Genomic DNA, 13,931 nt, shown 5'->3' on the forward strand with positions numbered 1-13,931 from the left:
TTTCCAGTTCCTATCTGTACCAGTGTACATCCTCTGGTCTAGCCAGACTTGCAAGGTAGAATTCAGATCATGATAGTGGGGGGGTGGGGGGGAGAGGGAGGAAGCATTTAGGAACTAGAGGACAGTTGTATTTTTCATCGGTGCTATATCACACGCTGACTGGTTCGTTTCCTCCCCGAGACCCTTATGTAAGGGGATGTCCAGTGACCTACAAATGGGCTTTGGGTCTCCACTCCACATTTGCCCCCCCTCATTCACTATCATAAGATTTTTTGTTCTGATGATGCCTGATACCTGATCCCTTCAATACCTCATGTGCTTCTTCCATGTGGGCTTTGTTGCTTCTCAGCTAGATGGCCGACGTACGAATATTTCTTTGGTGATTCTAGTTCTATAAGTCATTCAAAATGTTAAAAATATTTTAATGAAATTTTTTTTCGTAAAGCAAAAATTCTCTACATGAACTATGGTCTAAAAAGCCTCACTAATCCATAATGCAAGGTTGAATAAAAAACAACAACACTGCTACTAGGTTCCAGTTCATGCATGCATGGGCTGATCCCAAACCACACATATTTAGACATGTCTCTGTGGTCAGTGGATGGCTGGAGACAAGTTCTGTCAGTCACCCCCTTGTTTTGGTCTTGTTTAAAACAGTGGCTTCCAAAGGGGTCTCCTAGGCCAGTTAAATTCAAGGCAGAGGGTCAGATGAGAAGGTTATGGACTATTTTTCGGTATTCCACAAGGTAATCCTGACAGATTTTCTCAAAGGACACAGGGCGACCATGAGGGCTTACTGGGAGAAGCTTGTAAGAAAACTGCAGAGTGCATTGGTGATGAAGGATTGGGAGAGTTACACGGAGGGACTTTCCCATCACAACCAAGCCCGCGGGCGTCCTTGGAGGGTAGCAAGGGCTGCCCTGCAAGAATGTCACCAGGAAACCTTACCCCAGCCACTGCACACCCCTCACCTTGCACCCCCCCAAACCCAAAGGGCATTGAAAGGAACACAATTTGATTTCTTTGAGGGTGCTGTTTTGATGTAGTGTCAACAACGAGTATAGAATTCTTCAGTGAAAAGTCAGACAGATGGCACCGCACTCTCAGACATGTAGCAACCGAAGTATGCACCAGTGGTACAGTTAGCACACAATACTTATATAGAAGCGGGTAGACAAGATGGAAGATATGTTGAGAAACAATAGCTTCGGATTTTAATATTTTTGTTTAATAAAAGTTGTCTATGATTTTGCAGCAGTGTTTAACATAATCACATATAGCTGGCCTTTTGCTTATTGTTGTTAAAGACTGCAGGTTAATGACTATGTTGGTACTTGAGGTTTAAACAATAAGTTGTTAAATATGTGATAGAAACCATCACTTAACAAGTAAAGACAGTCACAGAGTGCTTTAGGGACAAAAAATATCTATGGCCACAGGTTAAGTTCTTTCAGCTTCTTGTATTTTTATATTTCTATTGGTTCACACAGTGCATGGAGACCACCACACTTTATTCATAGGTTCAATAAGGCTGAGAAACTAAGCAAAACTTGTGAAAAATTCTTGGGGTTAGGGCAACAAAAAGTAGAATTCAGAGCTTGACCAGATAGTTCTGTAAACACTCAGGAGTTCACTTGTGGACATAGGATATATTGAATTAATATATCCTATGTTGTGAGTGGTAAGTATTGCAGTGAATTGAAGCCCAGATTTCAGTCATCTGAATTCCTAAGTAGCTGCATTTCTGGGAGAAGACACATCATCTTAGGTCTCATATTGGTTAAAAATGATGAGGCAAGCAAGAAGAAAAGTCATGACTGAAAATCAAGAGAAAAATACTACAGTGAAAACACATCTATAGGTGAGCCTTGGGGGGAGAGAAGAAGCTGCCCGCAGCCTGAGATGGAGCCTGGAGGGAGTAGGGATGGAGCGAGCATGCAGAGTTCTGTAGCTGTGGGTGGCGGACAGGGCGGAGGGAGTAGATGCTCCCCAGACCTACGGACAACAAAGAGAGCTGGTGAAACAGGTGGGTGATCACCCCAGGAACCTGAGCTCTGGAGGGAAGGATAAAGAAGAGAAGCAGGTTTACTACAGGCTGGGAGAAGAAGCCGAATGAAAGTGGTGAGAGAGGACACACGGGCACGTGTTGCAATGTCACCATCTTGAATTTTAACAAGCTTCTTTCGTTCCGCACAACAACTGGGCACAAGGGGAGCTGACCGCACGAAAGGAGAGACTCCAACACCCGTCACTCTGCAGCTTCGTCAGCTGGGCCCGTGATGGGTGATGGACCAGCACCAGCTACGCTCGCCCTGGACTGTGCTGCCCAAGCAGGTAGCTGCCCCCTCACTCACATTCTTTATCACCCCCTTCCGGAGACAGGTGGGGAGTACCTAAGAACACGTCAACATCAACGTCACAGTTGTCAGTTCAATTCAAATCAAACAATGCCTCTGAGACAAAAACAGAACCACCACCACAACAAAAACTACATGAGTTCACAGGGAACAAGAAAAAGTGGCTCAAACAAGTGACCAGAACACAGCCAGAACCCCTTTCAAAGATGAGACGTGATTTGAGAGGTCTTCTGAAGAGTGTTATATAGATACACTCCAGAACGAATGGAGGCGGTTGGCAGATTGCGGGAGGGGAAAAAAGGGAGAAGATTGGGTAAAGAACCATCACTTCGAAATCCTGAAGCTAAATACTATGACTTAACAAAAAGAAGATCTAGGAGTAGAATTGAGTCGCTGTTGTTGTCAGGGGCCAACAAGCCAGTTCCAACCCGTAGCAAGCCTGTGCACAACAGGACAAGACACTCCCGGGCTTGCCTCATCCCCCAAACCATTCCCGTGTCTGAGCCTGTTGCCGCCGCGCTGTGTCAGTCTCACCGAGGGCCTTCCACATTTTCACTGGCCCTCCACGTCACCAAGCATGGTGTCCTTTTCTGGGACTGTTCCCTCCTGACAACAGGTCCAAGGTATGTGAGAAGTCTGACCAGTTTTTTTGTTTTAATCATTTTATTGGGGGCTCATCCAGCTCTTATCACCATCCATCCATCCATTCTGTCAAGCACATTTGTACATGTTACCATCATCATTTTCTTTTTCATTTTTAACCAGCATTTTCAAGACATTTTCTTTCTACTTGCGCTCTTGATCTCAGCTTATTTTTCACCCTTTCTCATGCTCCATCCCTCATGATCCCTTGATAATTTATAAAAAATTTTTCCATGTCTTACACTTTACTTTTGTCTGTCCCCCTGGGAGGGGGTCACATGCAGATCACTGTGATCGGTTCCCCTTTTCTCCCCACACCTTTCCCTTACCCTCTGGTATCGCTACTCTCATTATAGTTCCTAAGGGGTTTATCAGTCCCGGATTTGAAAGGCAGACTTGGGGTCATGATAGTGGGGGGCGGGGGCGGGGGAGGAGGAAGCATTAAAGAACTAGAGGAAAGTTGTATGTTTCATCAATGCTATACTGCACCATAACAGGTTCATCTCTTCCTTGTGACCCTTCTGTAAGGGGATGTCCAATTTTCTACAGATGGACTTTGGGACTCCACTCTGTGCTCCCCCTCATTCACATTGATATGATTTTTTGTTCTGGGTCTTTGATGCCTGATAGGTGATCCCATTGACACCTCATGATCACACAGGCTGGTGTGCTTCATCCATGTGGGCTTTGTTGTTTCGCAGCTAGATGGCTGCTTATTTATCTTCAAGTCTTTAAGGCCTCAGAAACTATCTTTTGATAGCCGGGCACCATCAGCTTTCTTCAACACATTTGCTTATGCACCCACTTTGTCTTCAGAGATCGTGTCAGAAGGTGAACATCACAGAATGTCGGGTTAATAGAACACAGTGTTCTTGTGTTGAGGGAGTACTTGAGTAGAGGCCCAATGTCCATCTGCTACCTTAGTCTGACCATTCTTGATTCACTGGAAGGCTGAATTAGAGTGATTGAAGGCAAATCTCATGTTATTAATCTGGCCCAGGAACAGCCAGGCAAAAAAGAAAAAAAAATCTGAAGAAAGTCCGAAAATTATGAGGAAGACCACCAAAAGGAATAACAGAACAGGAAGACCAAAAAAGCAAAGCGAAGCTGGTCCGAGAGTTCTTGGAAGAACAATGCCCAACAGCATGAAAGATGAGAAAAATAGGCATTTGAGAAGCTGTATGAACGAGCCCCAAGTAGGATAGACTCTCAAAGAAAATCACTGTGACACACCATACTCAAACATTCTAAAGCCCAAGACAGGAAATCAATCCTGACAGCAGCTTTGGAAAAACAAAGTTACTGGTTGTAATAGTCTAGGTACTTTAGAGAAACAAATCCACACCACTCATAAGAGAGTTTTATGTAAAGAAAGTGTGCATCACAAAAACATCCCAACCCAATGCTGCCCAAGCCCACAAGTCCAACATTAACCCATTAACCCAGCACCAGTCCACAAAGTCCTCCACCTCACAAAACAGAGGCAATGATGCTGACTGCAAGAGGAAAGCTGAGTCAGTGAATGAACAAGCATCTCAGCACTAGCAGAGGTCTCCACACGGCTGCTCCAACACCCAGGGTTGCATCGGGATAGGTCCATGTAGCTTCTCCTTGGGGATGTCTTGTAGGAAGTCAATCTTGCAAGCTGAAGCAGGGAACTGCTAAGGCAGCTGCGCCTGGTGCAACCATCACAAAACAAGAGACCCGAGAACTAGAAAAGCGAGGCTCACCACCCATTTATCCCTCCGCCTTTCAATTAGCCCCACATGTGATTATCGGCCAGGCTGGCACAACTAACTAAGTCACTGGTGAAGGACAACTAAGACTAACATCTGATTTCTTAGTTGAAACCATGCAGGCAAGAAGGCAATGGAATGATGTAAATCCCTGCCACTGAATCAATGCCAGCTCACAGTGACCCCTATGAGATAGGACAGAACTGTCCCTGCATGTTTCTACTCTTTGCTGGAGTAGCAAGCTTGCTTTCTCCCAGGTGGTTTTGAACGGCTGACCTTATGTTTCTCAGGTCAAGAGTAACCACTACACCATCCTTTGCTCTCAAACTCACTACCATCCAGTTGATGCTGACTTGTAGCCACCCTACAGGGCAGGGTAGATCTTCCCCTGTGAGTTTCTGAGACAGTAACTCTTCACGGGAATAGAAAGCCCTATCTTACTCCCCAGGAGCGGCTAGTGGTTTCAAACTGCTGACCTTGCAGATCACAGCGCAACTCAAAACCACTCTGCCACCAGGGCTGTAAAACTCTGAAAGTAAAAAAACTACAAGCTAAGATTTGTCCCTCAAAATGGGTGCATAAACAAATGTGGTGAAGAAAACTGATGGTGCCCGGTTATCAAAAGATACAGCATTTGGGAGCTTAAAGACTTGAAGATAAACAAGTGGCCATCTAGCTGAGAAACAACAAAGTCCACATGGAAGAAGCACACCAGCCTGTGTGATCATGAGGTGTCAATGGGATCACCTATCAGGCATCAAAGACCCAGAACAAAAAATCATATCAATGTGAATGAGGGGGAGTGTGGAGTGGAGGCCCAAAGCCCATCTGTAGACAGTTGGACATCCCCTTACAGAAGGGTCACAAGGAAGAGCCTTTCAGGGTGCAGTATAGCATTGATGAAACATACAACCTTTCTCTAGTTCTTTAATGCTTCCTCCCACTCCCCCAACACTATTATGACCTCAATTCTACCTTAAAAATCTGGCTAGACCAGAGCATGTACACTGGAACAGATAAGAGCTGGAAACACAGGGAATCCAGGACAGATAAACCCTTCAGGACCAATAATGAGAATAGAGATACCAAGAGGGTAAGGGGAAGGTTGGGGGAGAAAGGTGGAACCGATCACAAGGATCTACATATAACTCCTTCCTAGCAGCATGGACAACAGTAAAGGGTCGCGGTATAAGACATGGGGGGGAAATTAATAAATTATCAAGGGTTCATGAGGGAGGGAAGGTGGGGGAGGGGGAAATGAACTGATATCAAGGGCTCAAGTAGAAAGAAAATGTTTTGAAAATGATGTTGGTAACATGGTTACAAATGTGTTTGACACAATGGATGGATGTATGGATTGTGATAAGAGTTGTAAGAGCCCCCAATACAATGATTTAAAAAAAAAAAAAAGAATTGTCCCTCAAATAAGATGTCAAAGTTATGGTATTTCCTGGTAAACACAAATTGGGGGAATTTGTAAAAGCCAGACCAGCTTTACAAGAAATGCTGAAGGCAATTCTTCAGGCAGCTGACAACAGCCTGACATTAACATGCATCACAGTATCCAGAAGCCGGCCTAGACCTAGCAGTGTCAAGGGAAAGAACCTACAGAACTGAAATAAGGAACCAGAGACAACAGTTTGATACACCGTGGTAAGGGGGAATGGGATAGTTATAGAACTCTGTTACTGTATAGTTACAGGGAAGCCAAATAGATTTAACTTGAGGAAAGGGGCAGGCAACATATGCGTTAAAGGAAGTTGACCAAAAAAGATAATGGATGCAAGGGAAGACACTAGGGGTAGTGTTTGACTTAAGGCAATAGGTACATACTGCTAGATACATAATCCAATAGTGGCGATCTACGGATAGATGGATGAATTAGACACACAGGCTGAATAGGTTTGAGTGGGAAAGTAAGTGTATAATCACAACTACAATAGCACTCCAGACCTTGATGCTAATCTGTCTAGAAGGAGCGTCAAGATGCGATGCAGTGGCATTCCAAATCAATGTTTCCTTAAGAAATAACTGAAAATGGATTAATCCGTTCTAAACCACCAAGTTTTTATCTTAACCTTGTCTTTTTAAACAAAATATTACACAGGAATTTCAAAGTAAATAATTTCAGAGTTAAATAATACAATTTAAATAAGAAACACAACATTAAAAAAGTTTTAACAACTACAGTATGGCCCATACCTTGAGCTGGATGAGGATCTGGATCTGTGGACACGGATGTGGAGAGGAGGTGTGCAGAGTTGTTATTTGGAAGGGGAATCCCCGAGCATAAAATCAACTGGGAGCTGCTTTTCAGGAGTTTTTTTTCCCTTCTTTGCCTTTTTTCACTAGGACCTGGCTGGCTTTCTCTTAAAAAAAAAAAAAAATCAGTCTAATCAGTGGTCTGCTGTTGGCGTTTTCTTAACTGTTTTCTAAAAGGGTTTACTAAATTATCAACAACAATGATAACACAGTTAACCAGTTCCATATCATGATTCTTTTCAAAAAATTCTTTCTTAGATGCCATGTTTTTTATCTAAAAACAGTACAAAAAGCCTCAAAAACTAAGACAATTGTGGCAAAATGCTTGGAACACAGCCACAAAAGGTTTGAACAACACTTACCAACAACATCAACTAACGCCAAGTGACCGAAACACGAACTGCTTTTGTTTACAAACATCACGTCCATCAGGTCGGATTCTGATACGTTGTTCGAGCTCCAATGCAAAATTTTCTCGACATTTCGAGTCTAAATGCGATTATGTTAAGTACGGATGCAGTCGAGTACCGGGATTCTGCTGTACATGGATTTAACAGGCTATCTGTGCATGGACATTTACCTTTGCTGCAAGCACAGGTAGATATAGTAGAGCACCGCAGGGACGACGTTAAGACAACTAATTCAGCAAAAGCAAACACCGTGAAGGGATGAGTCACTGCTGGGGGCTCAGCTCCAGTCTCCAGGGACACCAGTCTCGTTGGCATCATAGCCCACAAGGTCAATGATCTACATACATCCCGCTCCCTTGAGTAGCGACATGGGTCTTCAAAAGAGCCATCTAAGATTAACTGTGGTCCTCACCTTGTCCAGAGGACATAAAATGCTGGGAAACAGAGACGGAAACAATGAGTTCAATGGATTAGTGGACCATGTGAACATCGATCTTCACTGTAGGACCAGAAAAAGCAAATGGTGCCCAGCTGCTACTATTACTACCAAAGGATCATTTTAGAAGGTTGAGGATAGAGTGAGAGAAAAATACAGAATAAAACTCAAAATCCCAGAACATATCAGGCATGTTGTTACTGTAGGCATCCCTGATACCATGGACTCAGGGAGCCTTCGGGTCTGGAATTGATCTCCTCCCCAGGGCTCCATTCTCCACCACGCCATCAACAGGTCTGTCGGGGGAACAATATGACTAGGGAGGTACACCTTACCAGTTGAGGTGAAAGGGACAGCATTTACCAAAGTTCAAAGTTCAGAAGGGTTAGTAAAGGAAGTTGGGTAAGTGGTGTTATTGTGGGGATTGCAATGAGTGAGCTAAACTAGAATGTGAACGCTGAATTTAAAACTGAAGATATAAAAAAAACCAAAAAGCCCCTGACGATCTCCATAAATCCTCTCAATTACAACAACAATAATAAAATCCAGTTCTTGGCAGTATTAAATGTGATTGTTTTATGTGTGAACTTGGCTAGACCCTAAACTCACTGCCATCAAGTTGGTGCCAACCCATGGTGACCCTCTAGGACAGGGTAGAACTGTCCCGTGCATTTCTGAAGCTGTTCCTCTATGGGAGTAGAAAGCTCTGTCTTTCTCCTGAGGAATGCCTGGGGGCTTCAAACTGCGGACAAGACACTGCTATACCACCAGGGCACCTGGGCTAGACTGTAGGCCCCAGTTATTTCATCAAGCACTAACCTAGGCGTTTCTAAGAAGGCATTTGCAGGTGGATTCTCCTCTATAATGTAGGTGGGGCTCATTCTGAGTAAAACAGCTTTTGGAGGGGAGACGAAGAAATTCTTCTCAAAGAATTTCTCAAAATGATAGGCTCAATTCCTGTCTGTTTTTCCAGTCTGCTTTTCAAATGTCAGATTTGCTAGCCCCCACAGTTATATGGATCATTTCCTTAATCTAAATATATTACTGATTCTATTTCTCTAGAGCGAGTCCTGGTGGCGTAGAGGTTACACATTGGGCTGCAATCCACAAGGACTGCAGTTTGAGACCACCAGGTGCTCCAAGGGAGAAAGATGGTGCTTTCTACTCCCATGAAGAATGACAGTCTCAGAAACCCACAGAGGCAGTTCCACCCTGTCCTGTCGGGTTGCTATGAGTCAGAACTGACTCAATGGCAGTGAGTATGGTTTTTTGTTAGTTAGTTTGTTTCTCTAGAGAACCTGAGTAATGCTTATAGGAACTTTAAAATCGCTGTGATCAATCTGTTCCAATGATTACCATATTTGCATGCAAATAACACTTGGCTTCTATATTGTTTACTAATCCCTCCTGTCCCCATAGCACCACTATGTCATTGAAAAAAATATGTTCTGAAAAATAATTAGCATAGTGCATTTACAAAACTACCTCTCAGGGGAGGAAGCAGTTGGTAAATAAACAATTCATGCTATTTATGTAAAAATACAGTTACTGCCAAGTTTTATTAGAATTTCATCAGAGAACTGGAAACTAATGAAAAGGAGCCAACAGAAAATTCTGAGACTGAAAAATAAAATAGGTGAAATAAAGAAATAAAAGGTATAGGTTTAAGACAATAGCATAGACACAGCTAATGACAGCATGGACAAATCGATTAAACAGAAGAAAATATCCAGATTGAAGCATGAGGAGAGGGATATAGAAGAGATCACAAGACACACATAAGACCCGGGGATCTTATAGATATGTTCTCATTGGAATCCTAGAAAGAGGAGAAAAGGAATTGCAGATGAATCAATAGTTCATGAATTTCAGGCTGGGGATTTTCCAAACTGGACGAGAGATACGAAGCTATAAATTCAGGAAGTCCTATTAACTCTAAAACTTAATTAGGCACATCAGAGCATAACTTCTGAGTGCCACAGACAACGAGAACTATTCCAAGCAGAAAGAGCAAAAGCCTACTACCTTCAAACAAATAAAAATAAGATAAAAAACCGTCCAACAGAAACCACCGAAGCCAGAACACTATTAAAGCATGTCTGCATAGTGCTGAAGGAAAGTGCCCGGTTAGGTGTCTATATCCAGCAAAAATAAACTTGAAGATAAAACTATGCTCAAACAGAATTTTAGAGTTTCTTAGCAGACACATAAAAAAGGAAATGCTAAGGATTATTATTTGGGTAGAGGAATATTACTGTATACAGAGTTGAATATGTGGGAAGAAATGAATGACAGAAAAAGCAAAGTATACAGGTAAATCTAAATGCTTATAATCCATTGTCTTTTTTTTTCATTGTCTTTTTTTTAAAGATCACTTTATTGGGGGCTCATACAACTCATCACAATCCATACATACATCAATTGTGTAAAGCACATTTGTACATTTGTTGCCCTCATCATTCTCAAAACATTTGCTCTCCACTGAAGGCCCTGGAATCCATTATCTTGTAGGGTGGTAAACTAATGCCTTCTGAGGTTAAAAATATGCATCTGTGCAATCAAACAGATTGCTACAATGATACATCATTTTAGAGAGAAGCCATTAGAATTAATGTCCTCTATGGTCTTTGCTCCACGTCTTGTCTCTCGGTTTGTTGTATCCTGGTGACTTGTGTGTTGCTGGGGTGTTGAAAGCTATGTCACAGGTTATTTCAAATACCAGCAGGGTCACCCAAAGTGAACAGGTTTCGGCAGAGCTTCCAGGCTAAGAACAGACTATGAGGAAGGAACAGGCTGTCCACTTCTGAGGAATTAGCCATGGAAAATCGTATGAACAGCATCAAAACATTGCCAGATACTGGAAACCTCATGACTAGAAGCAGAACATTGCCAGTATATGAACCCCTCAGTTCAGAAGGCACTCAAACTACGGCTGAGGAAGAGCTGCCTTCTCAAAGTGCAGTCGACCATGATGGTGTGGGTGGAGTCAGGCCTGTGGGAGTAAAGTTTTCAGTACCTCCATCTATTGATAAGGCATAACTCAAAGTGAGAAGAAACAGCTGCAAACATTAATGAATAATTGGAACTGGGACTATATGAAGTATAAATCTAGGAAAACTGGAGGTTTTCAAAAGTGAAACGGATGCACAGAGATTGACATTCTAGGCAATAGCTGAAATAGACTGGTATGGGCCCTTTTGAATCAGGAAATTATGGCTTACTATGCTGGGAATGACCAATTCAAGAGGAAAAGTGTCACATTCATTGTCGAAAAGGATATTTCAAGATCTGCCTTGAAGTACAATGCTGCCTTGATTGAACAATATCTATCTGCATACAAGGAAATCCATTCAGTACAACTAATTATTCAAATGTATGCACCAACCTAGTAATGCAGCTAGTGATGCAGAAATTGAAGAATTCTACAGCCTGAAATTGATCAACTATGCACTCAAGATGCATTGATAATTACTGGTGATTGAAATGCAAACGTGGAAGCAGAAAAAAGAAGAGTAGCTCTTGGTGACAGAAACAAAGCTGGAGACTGTATGATGGAATTTTGCAAGACCAGTGACTTCGCCCTAGCAATGGCTTTTTTCAACAACACGTGGACTTCTGCAGATGGAAACACAGAAATCAAATCCACTACATCTGTAGGGAGAGAGGACGGAGAAGCTTAATGTCAGCAACAAAAACCAGGCTAGGGGCTGATGGTGGAACCGATCATCTATTGCTCGTATGCAACTTCAGTTTACAGCTGAAGAAAATTAGATGCAACACAGTTCCAGTCAAAACTCCAGAATTTATCTTGAGGATATTGACAGATTCTAAAATTTATATGGGGTGACAGAAGAGCCCGAAAGGCAACACGGCACCGATGATGAATAGAGTTGGAGGGTGATTGAAAAGAAAGCCATTTCATGTTCATGGATCACAAGATTCGATCTGGTAAAGAAGGTCATCTTCCCCAAATTCATCTACAGGCTCAGTGTGATCCCTTTAAAGATCTCAGCTGGCTTTTGGGGGCACGTGTGGATAAACTTATGTTAAAGTAATGCAAATGCAAAAGACAAGAGTAGCTGAACGAATCATGTAGCTGCTCACACCACAAACTCAAGGGAGTGGAAGAATGGGACACCGTCTGCGAAGTAGGTGTGACTCCCTTCAAAAAACAGTATTTTTAAAGAAAAACAATCGAATTAATATTTAGAAGTCCCGCTGCCAATTTTTGGAAGTATGAGAGAGGAACATTTTCAACTCCATTGGCTAAGTTGGCAAACTTAACAAATTGGCAAAATCCAGACTGGTAGGAAAGGAAAACAATTAACCAAGTTTCATTAAGAAATTAATCATTCAAAAAATAGAGGAGGGGCTAAACTTATGGATACAAAGAACCTTTTAAAAAAGACTATCAACCAGTTGCAATGTATGTATTTATATCCTGGTGAGATTATTGGGAAATGAAGTGTAGTTCGATATTTGATAGTAATAAGTAATTGTGTGGTCCAATTTAAAGATTATTTATCTTTAGAGATGCACATGAAAATATTTTTAGATTAAAAATAATGGGTGGGTGGGGGTGAGTGTGGATAGAGGTGAAAAACGGTTTGCCATGAATGGGTTATTATTCAAGCTCCCTGATGAGTACTGGAAAATTGATTACATTATATCTATGTTTGTATGTGCTGAACCTTTCCAATCAAATTTAAAATGGAATAGAAAAAAATCACTTGAAAATATTTCAAAAGAATAGAGAACAGAAAAAACAAACAAAAGAATAGAGAACAGGAGGTGAGAACTTTGATCAGCCAAGAGAAAGGGAATGAATGAGCCAGTGTCCAGAATGATTCCCACCCTCAGATAGGAGCCAACGAAGAGATGGGCGGATTGGTCTTTAGAAGTACAGATCGTTGTAACGTGACCCACAGCAGAGTCCCTTCAATTACCAGGTTCCTGAGGACACAGATCTTATTTTACATCAGTTTGTGTGGGTTCAGCACTTTAGATTATGCCTTACCGATGCTATTGGTCCCTCCATTATAGGGAAGATAGGCTATAGACCTTGATTAAAAAAAATGTGAGGGAAAAGTATTATTTACTGTACACTAGACACTGTGGAAGGCCTAATTAACAGTCTTCACCATGATTATGAGGCAGGTGTTATGTAGGAAATTGAGATACAGAGTAAGTCACTCAGCTGGTAAATAATGAAGTTAGAGTCAAATCCAGGCCTTGCTGACTACAAGCCCACTCCTCCTCCCCCACTACATCATCCTGCTTGAAAGTAGGCCTGGAGTTCATCCTGAAGAATGGGAAACTTTGTGTTTTATACAGAAGATATTACACTATCAAGATCACTTCCAGGTAAAGGAGAAAGCAGTCTGTTCGGGGACCTCCTGAACTAACTTGGGGCAGTTAGCAGAGCACAGCCCTCTTTCTTGAGCACATTCAAATACGTGTTGTTGTTTGGGGGGGGTTGTTGAGGATTTAAAATTGAACAATGCTAAATAGGTATGTCTAGATACTGCACAAATATTTTAACTTTTTGTGTCTTTTTTTCTAACAGATATTGAAATACTTCATGAGATATTTATTAACATTGAATCCAAGGATCAGAGGTTACAAAAAGTTAAAGTAATCCTGCTTCTACCTCGTTGTTCAGGACTGGGTGTTAGTAATCCAATAGAATTTATTTTAAATGAGCATGAAGGTACTTGTTTACTTTTGACATTATTGAAATTGGTTAATAATAATTTAAAATGACTTAAGCTCATACAAGTGGCACTGGCATCAAAGATACCATGTATGAAGTATTTATTATGAACAAAATACTTCAGATCAGTTACCCAAGGTAATCCTTTATGGGAAGTGTGTGAGACCTGGGCAAGGGTGGTATCACAGAGACTGAGTTACCGGAAGGGTGATGTCATTACTGTCAGGTGCCAAGCTGGCTCTGACTCACAGCAACCCTCTTCTGCAACAGAATAAAACCTGGCCTGGTCCTGCACCACCCTCGCACGTGTGCTGATGGTGGAGCCCGTTGATGGAGCCCCTGTCTCAGTCCATCCGATTGGACCTCACACGTGTG

The 13,931-nt window shown here is 42.1% G+C and overlaps 1 protein-coding gene across 1 annotated transcript in view; it reads left to right on the top strand.

The window, feature by feature from the left end:
- The window catches only part of NSUN7 (NOP2/Sun RNA methyltransferase family member 7), a 63,036-nt gene that overhangs the window by 26,046 nt on the left and 23,059 nt on the right, over positions 1 to 13,931 (top strand). The window contains exon 7 of the mRNA XM_004703151.2: positions 13,410 to 13,553. Coding sequence (XP_004703208.1) covers positions 13,410 to 13,553 — 144 coding nt within the window. The remainder of the gene's footprint in view (positions 1 to 13,409; positions 13,554 to 13,931) is intronic.

This window comes from Echinops telfairi, unplaced genomic scaffold (assembly GCF_000313985.2).
Source record: "Echinops telfairi isolate 266 unplaced genomic scaffold, ASM31398v2 ScPeMD7_7468;HRSCAF=8506_0, whole genome shotgun sequence".
NCBI lineage: Eukaryota > Metazoa > Chordata > Mammalia > Afrosoricida > Tenrecidae > Echinops > Echinops telfairi.